The 17,385-nt window shown below is 52.3% G+C and overlaps 1 protein-coding gene across 1 annotated transcript in view; it reads left to right on the top strand.

The window, feature by feature from the left end:
• HYDIN (HYDIN axonemal central pair apparatus protein) overlaps positions 1-17,385 on the top strand; it is a 129,029-nt gene that overhangs the window by 69,275 nt on the left and 42,369 nt on the right. Inside the window, 7 exon segments of the mRNA XM_083851565.1 lie at positions 279-534; positions 2,276-2,419; positions 4,058-4,201; positions 4,752-5,065; positions 14,053-14,245; positions 16,340-16,456; positions 17,131-17,340. Coding sequence (XP_083707691.1) covers positions 279-534; positions 2,276-2,419; positions 4,058-4,201; positions 4,752-5,065; positions 14,053-14,245; positions 16,340-16,456; positions 17,131-17,340 — 1,378 coding nt within the window.

The raw sequence follows: 17,385 nt of genomic DNA, 5'->3' as shown, positions 1-17,385 counted from the left end.
CAGGGCAGACGGCCAGCTTGCCCCCAGCATCCCCCCAGTGGCCAAGATGTTCCTTGTGAAGCTGTTCCTTGCAAACAGAGCAGCTGCTGGATGCTGATAAACTTGGGGGCAAGCAAGATTTGGCTTCTGCTGTAGCTCTGAGCAAGGTCGGCCTTTTCAGAGGTGGCTTTACTGCTGAAGGTGCAGTTAAGGAAATGGCACCAGGGTGCTGGTGCTGGGTGACTGCTGGGAAATCTCAGGGGTTTTTTTTACACTTTCCACCCTTTCTTCTCTTCCAGCCTGGGTCCCTGCTGTTACCACTTCAAGATAACGAACAAGGGAAGGCGAACCCATCAGCTCTACTGGACGACAGAAGGCTTTGCCCCGTTTCGCCAGCGTGATCATCTCCCTGTTGTTGGTAACTCCAAGGGCAAAAACTCCTCCCAGAGACCCCAGCCCGCATCTCCCGTGTTCAAGCTTCGACCGCTGAGGATGGAGCTGATGCCAGGCAGGACCATGGAGATGACGCTGGAAGGCTCCTCCAGCACTCCAAAGGTGAGGTCGAGCCCTTTCCACCAGGTCACAACCGCAGGGTCGTCTTCAGACACTTGCCTGAGAAAATGAGCAATTGCTTTCAAGAACTGTTTTAACATCACAAGTTACCATGGCAGCACCAGTTAATTTCCTTGCTGGCCACCATCAGTTGCTAAGGCTTTTCTTGTTTCTATAGCTACCATAAACCCATCTTGCTGATACCAAAATATGGGCTGAAGAAAGTGCTGCTTCGGTGGGCAGATGACAGGTTATAAGGTGTCACAAGCTGGGACAGAAAGGAAGGGTAGAGAAAGGAGTTAGGCTCTGAGAAATTAGGAATGCAGGCAGAAAGTAAATTAAAAAAAAAAAAAAGATAATATGTCTGGGGAAAGCATCTGAAACACCTGTGGAGGGAGGGAGTGTCTGGGAGCAGCATCATTTTTCCTTTCTACATGTATACAGGCAGAGGGCTTATCTAGCACTGCGTCCTGGAGGAGAAAAATGAACACAGTACATCAGCTCTAATGATCATACAGGGACGTTCTACACGTGGGAAACTGTTCCCAGAGATCATTAGAATTGACAGCTTGGGCTTTTGTCAATATTTCCATACCAGCTAGTCCCAATGTCCCCAGGGCAGCCAGGTCGAGCAGTGAGGCTATGCACCCTTGGGTCACAGCTCGGAGGGGGATGTTTCAGTGGGATCACTGCAAGTCCCCCCCAGTACCAGCAGTGAAAGGTATTTCAGAGGGTTGCCTCAGTGGCAGGGGGAGGAAGACTGATGGGACTCTCCAGGTATGTCCCTATGAAGTTTGGAGCTCAAGGGTTTTGCTGGGGAGATGGGAAAGGTAACAGAAAAGAAATAGAAAGATCGGGGCATTGGAGAGGATGTCTTGCTTGGAAAGCTGGAAGGGGATCTGTGAGCTTAGCTGGGGCTACATGGGGCTGACACCAAGCCCCTGGGAGGGGGCTGTCGCCTTCCTTGTGCCTGGAGAGCTTGGTGCTCTTCAGGTGGGCCAGGAGCCCAGCCCCCTGTGTTAGGCAGCTCCTCTGGAGGCTGCAGGCTCCAAGGGGGAGTTGGGCCAGGGGGTTGAAAAGCGGGGACAAGGGGGAAATTTGAGGAAGTGATACCATGAGAAACCAGGAGAAGTCAGAAAGTAAGAGCATTTGGTTTCGGAAGGGGGCTTCCACCCGAGGCATGAGACATCTCATTCCTGGGGTCATTTCTTTTAAAATCAGATGTGGGAGACAGTGCATTCCTAGGAACATGATCCCCTTTTCACCTGAAGGCAGGACAGCTGTTGGGGTTTTTTCCGTGCATCCTTTCCACTAAGCTTCAGAGGGAATGTTTGGTGGCATTGGGCCCTCTTATCCCCTGTTTCCCTTAATACAGTTATTTTTGTAATGACATCCCACAGCTTGTTGTAAGGGTTACGCTTAGCAATGAGGTACATCAAAGTGATGATCATTTGGGGTGTTAATTACCATGACTGCAGACAGAACGTGGCCTGCAAGTGCATTTTGTGGATGTTGGGGTGTGGCATTATGGACACTTGAGTGCTGAATAAAGAGGACGCAGCATAAAGAGCAAGGGGAGCTATTGAGGAGACCAGCGACTGCATCTGTATGGCAGTAACGTGGCCAAGGTCCCATGGCAAGGTGTGTCCCCAGGCTATGAAATCCTTCATGCCCATGGCTGGGTGGCTGACAAACGCAGTGCCCTGCTCGTGCCCACCGGGTGATGTGTGACTCTCGTGTGCAGGTGGTGACGGAGCGTCTGCTGTGCCATGCCATCATAGGGAGCAAGGCAGGGAAGGCACAGATAATGCAGGTGGATGTCACATGCGAGTTCGTGGCTCCTGTCCTGCAGATCTCCTCCAGGGAAATCACTTTCCGCGTGGAGAAGGTAAGTCTCTGGATTGCGTCCTGGCGTTTTTTGGTGCGGCTGATGGCTGAAAGCCACTTGTGAAGTCGAAGCATGCGCACACCCAGAAGAAGGTAAACACCTCCTCCAAGCCCACAGGGCTCTTACTATTGATTTGAGTAGGACCAAGCTTTTGCTGTTAACACCAAGATCATTACTTCAGTTCCCCTAGGGTCAGGACAGGCTCGCTAGGGCAGAGGGTGAGACGATGGGACCATGACAGCAGCACAGGCGGTGTGTGGGTTGTGGAGGGCAGAGCCCTGCAGCGGTGTGATGCTCTGCCCCTCCTCAACCCTTGTGGGGCATTTTTGTAGAGTTGTGGAGGGTGATTTTAGAAACAGGACCTTCATTTCGTCACCCGTGTACAACTGGGATTTTGGCTTCTCCACAGAGGCTCTCTCATGGCTGCTTTTAGAGGGATACCAATGTCTGTATTCAGTGTAAAGCGAGGGTTTTGAAGGTCCTCCAAGGCACCCTGAGCATTGATCCTGCAGGGAAGCTGAGAAAACTGAGACTCCTGTCAACAGCTCAGGCTGATGAGGAAAAACTCATGGTCTCGTCTCTCTTCTGCCTTCTTAGCTGTTGGTAGGGATGCTAGCTCTTTGCATTTCCCCATCCTCACCTTGTTCAAAGGACCTGCAGACATCCTTCAGCTGCAGTGATGGGAACGCAAGGCAGCTGCCCTTTGGTCTCTGGATGTTGCCTCCTGCATCATCTTTCCCTCTCCCCCAAAGTGTCTGAAAAAGAAAATACTTCATTATATAGCTTCTGTGTTTTCAGTTCTCCCTGGCTTCCAGAGTAGAGCAGCTCGGATTTAACGGGAAGCTTTCTGGTCCTTCCTGCTGCCTGCCTGCACTGTGCTTGTTGCCGTGCACTCCCATTTATCGCGTGCTATGACACTGCAGATGTTTGATATCAGTGCATGTAGAAGTTGTTTCCCAAACACTGCCTAGTTTGTCTAAACCATACAGGAAGCCCAGGGAAATGCATGAACAGGAAGAAATGGGTTAGGCTGGAGCTCTGCTTTAAGGCTACAGGCAGCTTGTCATTAACAGGGGCAGCAGAAGGCATGCTGCAACCCAACTGCCGTGCAACCTGTATGTGCAAGCAGATGTTTAAACTTAACCTTAGGGTGCTGCAGTCTCTCCACTCCAGGTTAAATCCTACTTGCTGTTCTCCTCTGATGAACCTCACTCTTTTTTATGAGGCTACTTGAGCCAAGAAGGTTGTAAGAAATTATTGTATGTGAGTAGAAATGCATCTTGTGCCGTTCAGCCCAAGGGAGGATGCAAAACTGGAGAGGAACAACCTGAATTAGGTTTCTGTTTTGACCTTGTTGATGCACCTGCCTCCCCAGGGTCCTGTTCCCTCCTCTGTACGTGAGGCAATGATGTCTCCCAGTCCCCCAGGGGATCCCGTGGCTTCTAAACATGAAAAGCATTTGAGGTACTTTGAGAAAAGCCTTCTAGAAGGGTTTTCTCAAAGTGAAAAGTGGCAAACTTTTCTTAAGAACAGCAAGTAGAGGTGTATGCATTTTGGGGGTTGAAAAACATGAAATGCAACAGAAAGGGAAGGAGGCCCATGGCCTTCAGGTTTTTTCCCATTTGTTGTCTCCTGTAGCAACCCAAGGATGTCCTAACTCTTCAGTACGAGCCTCTTCATTTAAAAAACATCTCCTCCTTGCCGCTCAGCTTCGTCTTACTCTTGGATCAGCCCTTCCTGATCTGTGATGCAGAGCAGCAGCCCCTCTCGGCAGGTGTTCAGGTGAGGAGCTGGGAGCCTGGTGCCAGCGGTCCTCTGGTAGAGAAGCTCACTCCTTAGAGCCAGCAGTGGTCTGGCCTGAACTAGAGTAGATGTGAAATGAGCTGCTGAAGGAAATGAGTTTTCAGAGCATGAAACATTTGTTCTTGTAAGTAAATTCATGTTTTCCCTCTCTGCTGCAAGCCTGAGGCTGCAGTGCCAGTGCGTGTGGGCTGAGTGTGAGGGTAAAGGAGTTCTTCAAGAGTCAGGGCTGGAGGGCTGGCAAAGTGCTGGTGTGGTTGTGTTTCTAGCATACAGCCTTTGCAGGTCCAGAATTCAGTAGGCGGATGCTTATTACCCTCATATTGACACAGAGAGCAGAAACGTAAGCCTGAGATGGTCTCAGACGAGTGTTTGTGGTGCTTGTGGTCAGACACATGCTGTGAAGAAAAAGGGAGCTCACGCTGGCATCACATGTAGGGCATTGTGCCTTTGCCTGTTTCATGCCATCAGACCTTGGAACTTTATGGAACTTCATCATGCTGCTGATTAATATCTCTTCATCTCCTTGCAGCCAATGAAGCTGGGGATAGGGGAGGAACTTCACCTCTCCATCAGATTTGACCCTGCTTACAAAGAGGACTTGAATATCCGCGTAGCAGAGAAGGCTCTGAAAATACAGTTTCTCGAGCACCCCCACGAGGAGCAGATTACTGTTCGGGGAGAGGTCTACTTCCCAAACCTCCATATCCAGACCACGGCCCTGGACTTTGGCTGCATCTTGAATGACACCGAAGACGTGCGTTACGTCGAGATGACCAACTGCAGCCCGCTTCTTGTGCGGTACCACTGGGCCTTCCTGACAGGCAGCCGCATGAGCCAGATGAGGTATGTGCCGCTTTGCCCTCTCCTCGAAGCTCTTCTCCTTCCTGGGGGCCTGTCCATGGTCTGCAAAGCCCAAGGCTGTTTGCCTGGGATCTGACAAATTGCTTTCAATTCTCCCATCTGGAAATAACACCTGCCAGCTGTGGTCAGGGTGGATGCTCGGGGAAGAGGTGACCTCTGCCAGTTTGAAGCTGGGAAGGACAAAAAGTTCTCCAGCCAACCCGGGGCTATAAAACACCTCCAGCATAGCCCATAGAATCTTGCTGTCTTATCACTGAAGCTACAAAGTCACACGTTGGCTCAGGCACTCAAAAATAGTTAGCGGGTGTATAGCATGACCTCTCTTCCTTCCCTGCCAACCCTATTTGTTGTCTTGCCATACAAGCACACATAGGCACAGCCACCAGCATGGTGTGCTGCTGTCCCAGCCTCTCACTGCTGCTTTGCTGCTGCCCCTGTACTGGTGGTTCTGGGAAAAAAAAGGTTTCTCCAACCCTCTTGGCCTGAGGCAAGCACCACCTCGGTGAAGTGTGTTTTGATCTATTAAACTCCATTCACAAAACGACTCTTTGGGGCTGTTTTACAGCAAAACAACAGGTTCTGCTGTGGCTTTTAGGTGCAGCTGCAGAGGTTGGTGGGTGCTCTCTCCTGATCATCCACGGGGAGCAGGGCTATATCCAGTGCTGGGCTGCAGCTACCAAGCCCAGCAGCGATCTTGCAGTCGCACAGGAGCACGTCTATAATGTTTTTAGCCGTTCTTCCCACTGTGGCCTCTCTGCATAGTACAAAAGTGGACAGTTTTAATTACAGTAGCAAATGGTTTTTCCATAGTGCCCTAGGAAACCTAGCAAGGTTAACCACCATGCATTGAAGTGCTGCTCTTCCAAATAATACACACCGTCGGTGAGCAGTCATGTTTGGGGAACTGGGGTCGGGCTCAGAGGAGGAGACCTGCTGGGGGCTGGAAATCAGCGAGGGCTATGCGGAGGGCTTGGGGGAGAAGACCTAGCACTGGGGTACCCCATCACAGCTGGGTCTTAGCAGGCAACAGAGCACCTACGGGGTGCCCTTCTTGATGCACTTCAGGAGCAGACCCTGCAGGTTTCCAGTCATGCAGGGGAAAGTCTGCAAAGAGAGGTGGGCACGCAGGAGGGAAGCAGGGCTGTAGTCTCTGCTTGGAGGCCTCTGTCATCTCCTGGTAAATTAGATTAGGGTTTAATTACCAGCTAAAGGGAGAATCTAATTTTGATGACAGAACAATGCTTATATTTTATAATAACAGAGAAATAAGCACATTACTGCGAAGCCTGTGTGGAATTAATTTCCTCTGGGGCCACTTGTTGGCCGGTTGCCTGATTATCTTTACTGTTATTTTTTTGGAACCTCTTTGAGTTTTTGGAAATGTGAATGCTGAATTGGTTTTCAGTTTTTAATCACCGCGCCTCCGCCTAAATTGTCTTTGCAGGACCCAAGCCTGCAGGTGTTCATTCTTCCAGAGGCTGCTAAGGCGCCCAGCCCGCAGGGCTGGGTAGCAGCCGGGGGTCCTCAGCATCTGGCAGGACAGCAGACTTTGCCCAGTGGTCTTTGGCATAGCCCCTTTTCTGGCTCGTTAGCGACGTGGACATTAGGACAGCTCTCTTTTCTGCTCTGCATGCTAATTAAGCAGTAATGTACTCTCTCCGGGTCCCTCGGCAGACACCATGTGATGCTCCGTGGCAGGGCTGGAAATGAAGACAGTCTCCAAGCTATTAACACCTCAAATTGCTCATTAAGAGCCCAGCAGAAGGGCAGCATGTCAGATATTATTTCTGGTCCCCATTAAGCACTGTTGGTATTCTAAATTATCAGATCAAACTAACTCAGGCCTGACACAGAGAGAATCAAGCATCAGGTCCCACGAAAGTGAGATCGATTGAATTTAGCCATCCACACATCTCACCTGGCTGGAGGCCCTCATCAGAGGCTCCCAGCATCAATCAGACGCACGCGTTTATTTTGGCCAGGAGAGAAAAATGTTGAGCAGAGCCACCACACGACAGCCCAAGCCTTGCTGTGTGGTTGCACGTGCCCAGACCACGCTAGCCGTGCCCCTTCCCTGGCAGTGCTGAGCTATCAGACCCTTGTGGTTACTGCTCTCCTAGACCTACGTGGGCAGAGGCAGGCTGGGAACGGTCTCTCCCTTCCCCTTGGACCTCTGATAACTCAAAGCCGAGTTAAGGCTTTGCACCAAGAAGTTTTCTGCTGCCTTGGAAGGAATCTCCAGTGAGTCATCAGGGGATGTAGGTCTGGAGCCACGTTCAAGCATCATCTTGCTTACCTTTAGGATTTCTTCCCTGAAGACCAACTTGCCCCCCTCTCTAAGGGAAATATCCAGCCCCTCAGCTTTGTTTGGGATTCCCATCAAAAGAAAGACATTACCTCCAAAAGTCGTATAAGGCTTTTCTTCCTGAATAACCAGAGCTCCCTGTGACAAACGCTCCCTTCCTGCTGCTGCCAAAGGCTTAACCCCAAGGTATGCTGTTCTCTAGAGTTTCATTATTAAACAACAAGGCACAGCTCCTCCTGAGCTCTGCTGTTCCTGCAGGACCCCTTTGTCCCTGTCCCCATTTCCTTCACGTGACACACAGGATGCAGCTAGCACACGCTGTCAGCTCCGTGTGCCAGGAAGGATCAGCCTGAAGCTCTGCACCTCGTGGCACGTGTCAGACCCGCTCTGTGCATTGACCTGATGTCTCTGGAGAGCGGCAACTTCTGGGCTGTGCATCCAGCACAATGAGTGGCCAGTAGATCTTTCGTGGACAGGGTTTGGTGAGCTAAATACGTAGGAAATGCCTGCCTTTCCTTTCCATCCAGGGTTTTCTCTGCCAATTTGTTTTGAACAAACAAGGAGTCTTTCTCCTCCCAAGTGGGTCTTCTATGGCATTAATAATTCCTTGTTCCTCTGCCCTCCCTCCGTGTCCCTTGGCAGGCTGCACTGCAGGGGCCCTGCCAGCCAGATTCCTGCCTCGGTCCTGACAAAAACAATTCTTTGTTATACTTGATGGGGTTTTTGTTTTGTTGCTTTTATAATAAGGAAGAAATAGAAAACACAGACAATGAAAAACAGTGCAAGGCAAAAATCTGACAGCGGTGCTCTGTCAGCCACCGGAGGAGAGAGGTAGCAACAGGAGCAGCAAGAATATACATCTGAACCGCACGCATCCACCGTGCCCCGATGCTCAGGAGTCTCAGATGAGCAACAGGAGCATGTACACTCTTCCCCCCCCACCCCCCGGTGCTATCATGGGCTGTGCTGTCTCGCTAAAATTACAAGCCCCTTGGGGCAGCACGTTTGGGGTTTTGGCAGCTCCAAGGACACTGCTTGTCCCATAGCCCTCCTTCTGCGCATCGCTCCTGGGGCTGAGTTGTGGTGGAGTGCTGCAGCAACGCCTGCTGATGGCAGGGGCTCCGGGTGCTGGGCAGAGGTGCTGGGGATCTGGAGCAGGGGAGGCTTTGGGAAGTTTGCTACCTGATCCTTCCAGGGAACGTGATGGCAGGTCTGAGACATCTTCATTGCCCCGGGGCTTCTGACCACGGGTTTTGCAGGTTGCAAGCCTCTAGGACGTCAGAGCCCTGACTGGCTCCGTGGGAATCACTTCGACTACACATGGGTTTTCTGAGGCTCAGCCTCCTCCTTTACGTGAGGGTGACCAACCCCGAGTGCTTTCATTCACCTTGGTGCACCAGAGAACAGCTCTGGGGCCTTGGAGAAATGGATCGGGCATAGGTAAGGCAAAGGAGAACGCCTTGCTCTGACCCAGAAGCACTGTGTGCCCCATCCAAGGTGCTGCCAGGCAGGGGGCTGCTCCGTCCTGAGTGCCACCTGCACTGCAGCGGGACAGCGTGCCCTCCTGGCTTTGGCCAAGCAGTCAGTGCTGGCTGGAAGGTGACTTTGGTGGGGGCTGCTTGCTCTGCCGGCGATGTTCTGTGAGCAGCCTGGGGAGCCCCTGCCACCCTGCTGCCACTCTGCGTGCCAATGGCAAGTAAGCTGACACGATTGTCCAGACCTCTTTTCTCTTAATTTCTCCAGTTGTTTCTCCCCATTCTCTCTTTCTACTTTCCACATTCTCTGCATCCAGCACCTTTTGGGGGAAAACCCTTTCAAACCCACTGGCATCGCTCTGAGAGTGCTGTTTCCAGTACCGTGCTCTTTGTGGTGTGTCCCTGTCTCAGTCCTGTCTTCACAGGGTGAGGAATCCTTAAGCTTTTAGGAGAAAGTGCTCAAGCCAAATTTGAATCCGGGTATCAAATCTTCGCATGTCTGGGGTTGTGAATCTGCTTGGGGGTGTTTGTTGCGATTCCTTCTCAGTGCAGAGGTGATGGAGATGCAGAGCAAAGAGGCTGCATGGTGCTGAGGAAGGACAAGTTTATTCTTGGCCAGCTCCTTCGCACCGAGGGAGGCAGGAGTTCCTGGGGTGCCAGACACCCCGAGGATCCTTCTAGGCTACCCGGTATGCCATGTGGTTTTTGAACCCAACGAACTCAGTCCCTCCCTGGGAGAGCCTTCCTTCTCCTCGACATGAAACCTTTTCAGCTGTGAGCGTGGTTTGCAGGGGCTCCTCCTTGCTCAGGGGAAGTGTCGGCTCACCCTGGTACAAAGTTTGTGGGTGCTGGGTTATCCCTCTCCTTTTCACCCGCTGATTTACCCAGCTCCTCCCATCTAACCCAACTCATCCCATTGCCTGGCTGGGCGAGGTGTTGAGCAGCTCTTGGCTGCACTCAGCAGCCCAGCAGGACCCAGTGAAGGACTGGTTGGGGTGGCAGAGCAGCGGCTCCTCACCTCAGTCCCTATAACAATGTCTTTATCCTTATCTCATCCATCCCCATCCACCCTTCACCCTGGTCAGCTTTTCCAACTCATGGGCACCTCTTGGCTTCACCCTAGAGTCCTTCTCCTTTCTCTTTGATGGCCCCTGGCACCTCTCCCTTGCCTGTCTCCATCACTCCCTCTCTGTCCCGAGGTGTCCCTGGTGCCTCCTGGACCAGGCCACCCCATAGGGTCATCCCTGGTCCCATCCCAAATGAGGCCAGGCTGCTCAGCTGTGAGCACATTTCCTGCGAGAACATCTGCCTCACCCTTGGTAAAACGGGTAATTATGTTGTGCCGTGACCTTTAACAATAACTTGGCGATGATGTTAACTAGCCATTTGCACAGCCCACATAAATGACGGTAAAAACTCTGCATGGCCATAAATCTGTCTGTAATTTGTGCTGGCGTGATGAGCCCAGCTCCTTCTGGACAGCGGATGGATGGCAGTGCCAGCGTCCTCAGCATGGTGGAGCTCCGGCTTGTGGCTTATTTTGGGATGCTGCCCCAGGAAGGATATTAAACAAATGGGAGCTTTCTTAGGTTTGTTTTTTTCGTCTGCATTCTTTGTTGTTGCTCCTCTACCTCCTCCTGCCTCTCCCTCTGTGACCAGCTGCAGAACCCCGCTGGGAAGGCACATGGGGCTGGGACATGCTGCACGGGGCAACCTGTGTCAGCGTGGGCTGGTGGGGCTGAGACGAGCAGAGATGTTTCCTCCCAGCTGAGGACTTCAGGACGTGCTTCAGGCCCTGTCCTGTTCATCCCTTCCACAAAGTGGTGGAGATCCAGCTTTGGTCTTCTGCAGTCCTCACCCTACAGAGAAGATAGATAGAGAAATCTCTTTATTCATGGCAGGGAGCCTTCTGTAAGCTCTCTTGGGCCCAGCTTGCTGTTCTCAATAGGTTGTGCTCAGCTTTCCTTGGCTCCCCGTTTCCTAATGCTTTTAGCACTTGCAGCCCCACCCTTCGTTGTTTGCTAGGCTCGCACCTCATGAAGGCATCTCAAAAGGGTGAAGCTCTGCATACCCCGGGCAATCAGCTGCAGGAGTCACTGTGGCCACCTGTCTGTCTGCAGAGCTACGTTTTGAAGTAGGTGGGAAGATTGTAGTCGTTGTTGATTACTTTAAACAGCACCTCCAAATTATGGCCGGCGTGGCTTGTTTAATTTCGAACCAAGAGTACAAATTGTGTTTATCATTAGAGCTCCTGATTAGTTCAGAGAGACCTTTGGCCAGAGACTGATGGAGAAGCGTTTCTGTCTGATGGAGACTCGGGAGCTTCCTACTGCCTCACCTGATGTTTATGAATCACACGGCAAAGCAGGGGGAAGGCGAGGACTCGATGGGAGATGTTTTGCAAATGTTCTATAAAATCAGAGCAGGTTCCAATAACTCTGGTAAGGTCAGTGGGAGACTTCTTCCAGGGTTATAACTTGTCGGGGGCATGCAGAGAGAGGAAAGTGTTGCTGCATAGGGTGACCTCCCCAAAAGACCTCTTCCCCTTCTCCCCCTGCTCAAACAGGGCAAGACCTGCTGGTGCCACTGATGCCTGGCACTGCCTGGGCTTGACATGGTGTGGGTTGGACCGAGGGGGTGGAGGAGCAATGGTGCCTGCAAGCCTGGCAAGGTCCTGCGCAAGTGCATGGAGAGAGGCAGAAGCTAGGGCAGAAGGTGTTTTCAAGACCCTCTCTGATTTTTGTTGTGGAAAGTGATGGGTCAGTAGAGGTTTTGGGTGTTTTCACATGCACCAAATCTTTCTAGGGGGCTTCAGCAGGGGATGAGGACTCTCAAGGTGCCCACAAATGTGCCCACAAATCAAATCCCGTGGTTCCCTCTGAAGGGTGCTGGGGAGCTTTGGTTGTGGCCACAGGAACATGGCACGCTTCTCTGTGGGAACAGAATCCCTCAAAAAATATTAAAAAAATAAATAAAAATTCTCCCTCACCTCTCAAAAGTGACCTTCTTGACTCAAAGAAGTAAAGTGTCTGCTAATACCACGTATTAACTGTAAGTTAATTAAAACTCGGTCGCAGTGGGACATCCCCGGACCGCTCCCCGCATCCCGATGCACGCCGAGCCCTGCACACACAGAACAGGAGCTGGAGACGTCGCATCTTGCGGTGGTTCTGCTGCTCCCTTCTGTCTCACCTGGTTTGAATTTCAATGGGTTTTGTAAACAGCTGAGAAAATGAATTTTTCCCAGCAAAGAAATAGTCTTCACGGTTTTAGTTTCCTCTCTCGCTGCTCCAGTGCAGCGAGGAGGAGCAGAACTCTGCGAAGAGCCCTTCTGAAAGAGGGGGCTCGCTCACATCCACCCGTGGCTCTGGGGAAGTGCAGTTTTGGGGTGTCTGTCCCGATGCTGATGGCTCTTGCACAGCCTGAGCCAGCGGGCTCACGCCACCCCGCCTGCGTCTTCGCGTCGAGTTAGCGGCAGCGGTGTGACTTCTAGCTCCTCTATTTTGGGAGGAGGGTGTGGGAAGCAGTGTGAAGCTGTGCCCCAGCAGGCTGACAGGCTGAGGTTTATTTCTAACCTCTTGCAGGCTGGGGCCTCTTCTTTCCCTGTTCCCGTCCAGCCCTGCTCCCATCACATCCCCACACTTTCTTCCACGGGTGGCTTGAGCTGCTCTCCCCCCAGTGCAATGGGGGAGCCTGGAAGCACTGGGTGGAGGATGTGCTTATGGGGTGGACAGGGGTGGGAGAGACAGAAGGTTACCAACCCCTCTTCCCCTTCTTTCTGCTTTCCTGAGACAGCTGCCTCTCCTTCGGGAAGGCTTCTTGTCCCAATAAGCAGGAATACGACAGCTTTCTGTGGACACCTTGCCTTCCTGAGGTGCGCGTAGCTCCCTGCCTTCCTTGTCTTACACTTCTCATTCGCCCTGGCTTTCCCCCACTGGAAAGAGTCCCTGGCTGCGCTTTGTGCTTCTCCGCAGCCGGGCTCGCTAATCACATCATCTCCCAGGCTCCCAGAGGGCTTCTGCTTTAGTGTGAAAAATGTTGTTGTTGTCTAGGCACCGCGGTCCTGTGAAGTTGCCTCAAACCATTCTATAGAACTAAAGGTAATTTAATAAATGATTATGGATTTTCTATCTCAGGGCTTTACCTCTCCTCAGGAGTTGTTATTAACTCGCAGTATTTATCTCAAGCAGCTCCGAGACGTGGTTTCATTTCCTGGCCAGGATGGATCGTGGCTGGCACTTTGGGGCGGTGTCGGCCATGGAGGCAATGTGCTGAACTGGTGCGGCACTGGGGGGCTTCCAGGGGTGCCCACCTGCACACCCCAGTACGTACTGAGGTGCCACAGCCCAGGGAGAGAGCTCTGTGCAGGTGGGGCCACGGATGGGCATTGCTGTGTGGGGCAAGCAAACGCCTCCCTGCCCTCCGGCCCTGCTTTGTGCTGCCCTCCGGACACCGCCAGGGTCTTGGTGAGATCCCAAGTCCACCCAAAGGCCAAGGCAGGTGGGACCTCTCAGGGGTGGTGGAAAGCCTCCAGTCTAGGAGCAAATACCAGACGTAGACAGTAGCCAAATACTCACCAGGCAGAATTTCTTTGAAGGTGGGCACTAAGATCCCCTCTAGGAATGAAGCAGCCAAGGCTGTGGCCCAAACCTGCCTGTTTTGTCCGTGGGGAGCATCTGTCCATCCGTGCAGCATTGGAAGCCAGAGCAGAGCTGCCACAAGCGCCTACTGTGGTTTAAAACAGGGAACGTAATCTAAGTCATCTGGGAATATTTGGAAACTTTGAACTGTTTATGTTTATTGACAGTCACTGGTCAAACTATAAACTCGGATCCATCTGTAAACGAGCCCTTGAGCTGGTTTGCTGAATCATTTACCAAACCATTCCTCGAGCAGTTTGTGTTTAGAAACTGCTGGGTGATCACGCTGCCGGATGGGGAATGCCCATGGCATGGCAGGAGCTGAATCTCACCACACAAGATTTGCAGTGTGTTGGTTAAAGAAGACCAAAGCTTTCTTCCCCGCAGTGTTAATTGCTGCTGGTGCTTTGGTGCTCATCAGCATTGACCTGCTCATGGCCACCAGGCTCATCACCAGCATCCTGCCAAGGGGCCACGTGAGCTCATCCATCTTACGCAGGCTTTCCTCCTTCCCGCTGCAGGTCCATGTTCAACCATTTTATTTTCCAGGTTCAGCCCTCCGGTACCTAAATATTTCATCCAACCCCAACCACCACAGGAGGAGGGAGCCACGGTGGAGCCCCCGACATCTGCAGAGAGCAGCTCCAGGGCTATGGGTGTAGAGGAGCCAGCCCAGGCCATGGGAGCAGCAGGAGACTCTGCCCAAGAGCCAGCAGATGCAGATGACTCCCTGGAGGCACAGGTAGACTTCCCTGTAGACCCACCACCTGTGTTGCTTCCCCTAATGGGCATTGCAGTGATGGCCACAGAGCATATGGGTGCTTCTCTACAACAAGGGTTTGTAGGCAAAGTCTGGTGTCTCCTGGCTTTGGAAATTGGTTTTGGTTTGCTGACCCTGCTGGTGAGCCTCGCTGCTTTAGAGGTTGACCTCGGTGGTGATGGGAGCTGGCACCTTGGTCTGCAGCCTGGGCAATAAAAAAAGAATGTGAGAAAGCACGAGAGGTTCAGGAAATGCCAGAATTATCATTAAGTTCAAGGAGAAGGGTTGCACCTGCTCACATGCAAATATTGGCAGTTTTAACACTGCAACTCCGCACAGTCTGGAGAAACGCTATCCCATGGCTGCAAAGAATAGCGGGGCTGAATGCTGAGATAGAATCATCAGGGTGTTTTGTTTCCTGCTTTGTTGCCATGTATGCACAGGAAAGGTGGACGTGGCTAAATAATATCCAAACTTGCCTCAGATCTGTACTGCAGCTTTATCTACTGCCCATGTCATTGTATCAAGGCAGTATCTGCATGACCTTCCTGGGGAGAAGGGAGATTATAAGCTTAAAGTGGTGTGGTTAGCACCTTTGGGAATGCACACTTGGCAAACCTTTGCTAGCTTTGAAAACGTGAGGATGACAGAAAGGGTATTGGAACCAGGAGGCATGTGTGTATCAAGGGCCTTGGATATGGAGAGGTTTAGGCAGGGCTGGAAATGAAATAATCCCCCTATTGCCTCCTTCAGGGCTAAGGAGAAGGGCAGAGAGCTGTGCTCAGAGTCCTGCACTGCTAAAGCAAGCAGCAGTGGTTGTGTGCTAGCTGACAGCTCTGTAACTGTCCAAAAATTAAACTATACAAGGCCAAAAAAAAAAAAAAAGAGAAACAAACAACTTTTTGTATGCTTTGCAAAGTGTATTGAGGTAGTCCAAATCTTGCAATTTCTTCCTGAGAAGAACTGTGAGAAAACTCTGCCCGCCCCTGTGCTTTATCTACTGAGGAGACTGGGCCTCTAATTGGGTCTGAGGATGTCCCAGAAATACTCCTGCAGCTACTGCTGAAGTTGAGACCACAGCACGAAGCACTTCTTCACGTCAGGGAAGAAGCACATGTTCTTCAACTTCAAGAGCAATTACAAAGCCCACATTTACAAACAGGGGTTAAAAGCCCAGGGACGAGATTCCTTCTGAAAGACAGTGCTTTTGAGGTTAAATACCACAGAACCAGCTGTGAGATGGAAAAACATCTCAGCTGCTTTGTTCGGGGTGGGGATGTTCAAGAACAACTCTGCAGTGGAGATTTTCAGCTCTGCAGTGCTGAAGGGCATACAAGATGAAACCTAAGCACCTCCTGAAGCAGGATAGTTCTGTCCAGCACTTCCCAAGTCCTTATTTTTCAGTTTTTGATACAAGCTGCTTGCAGCTGTGCCCCTACTTTTGTCAGGGAAACCCTAACCTGTGTGGGTTTGGGGGTTCAGGGCGATCCTTGGGCAGCATTTGAACACAAGCAGTCCATGGTCTGCTGTTGGGAAGGCAGCAGAGGGGACCAGATGGCTTCCACAGGCTCACCCTGAAGGCGATGTCCAACCCAGATCTTCCCTTGTAGGGCATAAGCCTGGTGCTGAAGTGTTGAGCAAGGAGGAGAAGGGGAGCTGTCCTGGGCGGGGGCAACGCTAAATGACAATTGCAGGAACAAACCTGGGGTTGTCGCGTTGCACAGCCTGCGTCTGGTCCGCCTGCAGTGGGTGCAAAATGCCCTCAAGGTCTTTGCCATGACCGAGCGCTGGGTGCACCCTCATGGGACGCGCGGATGGTGCCCATGCTTCATCTGCAGGTGGGCTTGGACCCATGCTGGACTGATGGCATGGGTGTCCCCACACTCGATTTGCACCCAGGCACCACCTCAGCTACGCCTGGCTTGACCAGGTTCTTCCCCATCCATTGAAATGGTCCTGGGAGGTCGTTGCTGCTGGCTCAAAGAGCCCACGTTGGTGGGGTGCAGCTGTGGCAGCAGGGCGGTCTCACCCCGAGCAGCCAGCAGCCCACTGCAACTCCTGGGGGGCGTTTTCCAGCTGCTGCCATCCGCTGCTGAGGAGCTGGCAAGTGCTGCGGAGTCTCAGAGCCGGGTGGAGATCAAGGACCTGATGGAGTTTGCGGAGAGCGAGCCCCTTGCCTTGGGTGTGGAGGAGGTAAGAGGGTATCTGCCCTGCCTGGCTTCCACCTTTCCAGCATGGCACACCAGTGGCCCCGGTGCTGCTTGGAGTGTCCTCATGCCCCGAGCACAGCATCACAGCTCGGAGAGGCTGTGCAGGACACATCCTAGGGCTGGCCAAGGGCCTCCCCTGCGCAGCAGCTGGGGCAGGGTTATTCATCCTGTTGGACTTAATCAAGTGGGCATTGATTAGGAGTTTTATGCAGTGGGTTTTGCTGTGGCATCTCACCAGAGAGCAGCGTGTGAATCCAAGAGAGGATGGGAAGGATGAGGGCACACGTGCTGGGCTGGAGTCCTCCCCAAGGACTCACCTCCAAGCCTCACATTCCTCCAGAGGTAGTAAAAGCTGCTTCTAAAGGCACGGAGAGAATTCCTTGCTGCCAGACCTCCCAAATTACATTAATGCACCATATTAATTAGTGCATTAAATAGCAAGCGTGGGAGAAGGCTTTCCCATGGTCACTCCACTGGGAAGTGGAGTGGTTGCAGGAGGAGGTTAGGATGAGTTTTGTCTGTTTGAGGGACACTCCAGCCATGTCCTTCACTCCAAGCTGAGGCTGTGGAACTCCAGCCTCGCTCCAGAGCCCAAGGGCAAGGTGACTCTTCTGCATCCATCCTGATGCTCCAGATCTTGATCTCCCCTTCCTCCAGGTCTTTGACATCCTGCCGCTGTATGGCATGCTGCAGCCCAGTGAGAGCCAGCGGGTCACCATCACCTTCTTCGGCCACGCCAACCTGGTCGCCCGCGTCACGGCGCTGTGCGAGGTGGAGGGGGGCCCGACGTATGAGGTGGCGCTCAGGGGGGAGGCTTCGCTCCTCAGCTACCTCTTCGACATCAGAGAGATCGACTGCAGGCTGCAGGTACCACAGCTGCTCCTTGAAGCCATCACTGGTGTGCTGCTGCCC

This window comes from Anser anser (genome assembly GCF_964211835.1).
Source record: "Anser anser genome assembly, chromosome: 11".
Classification (NCBI taxonomy): Eukaryota; Metazoa; Chordata; class Aves; order Anseriformes; family Anatidae; genus Anser; species Anser anser.
This window is presented reverse-complemented; position numbering and strand designations above follow the sequence as displayed.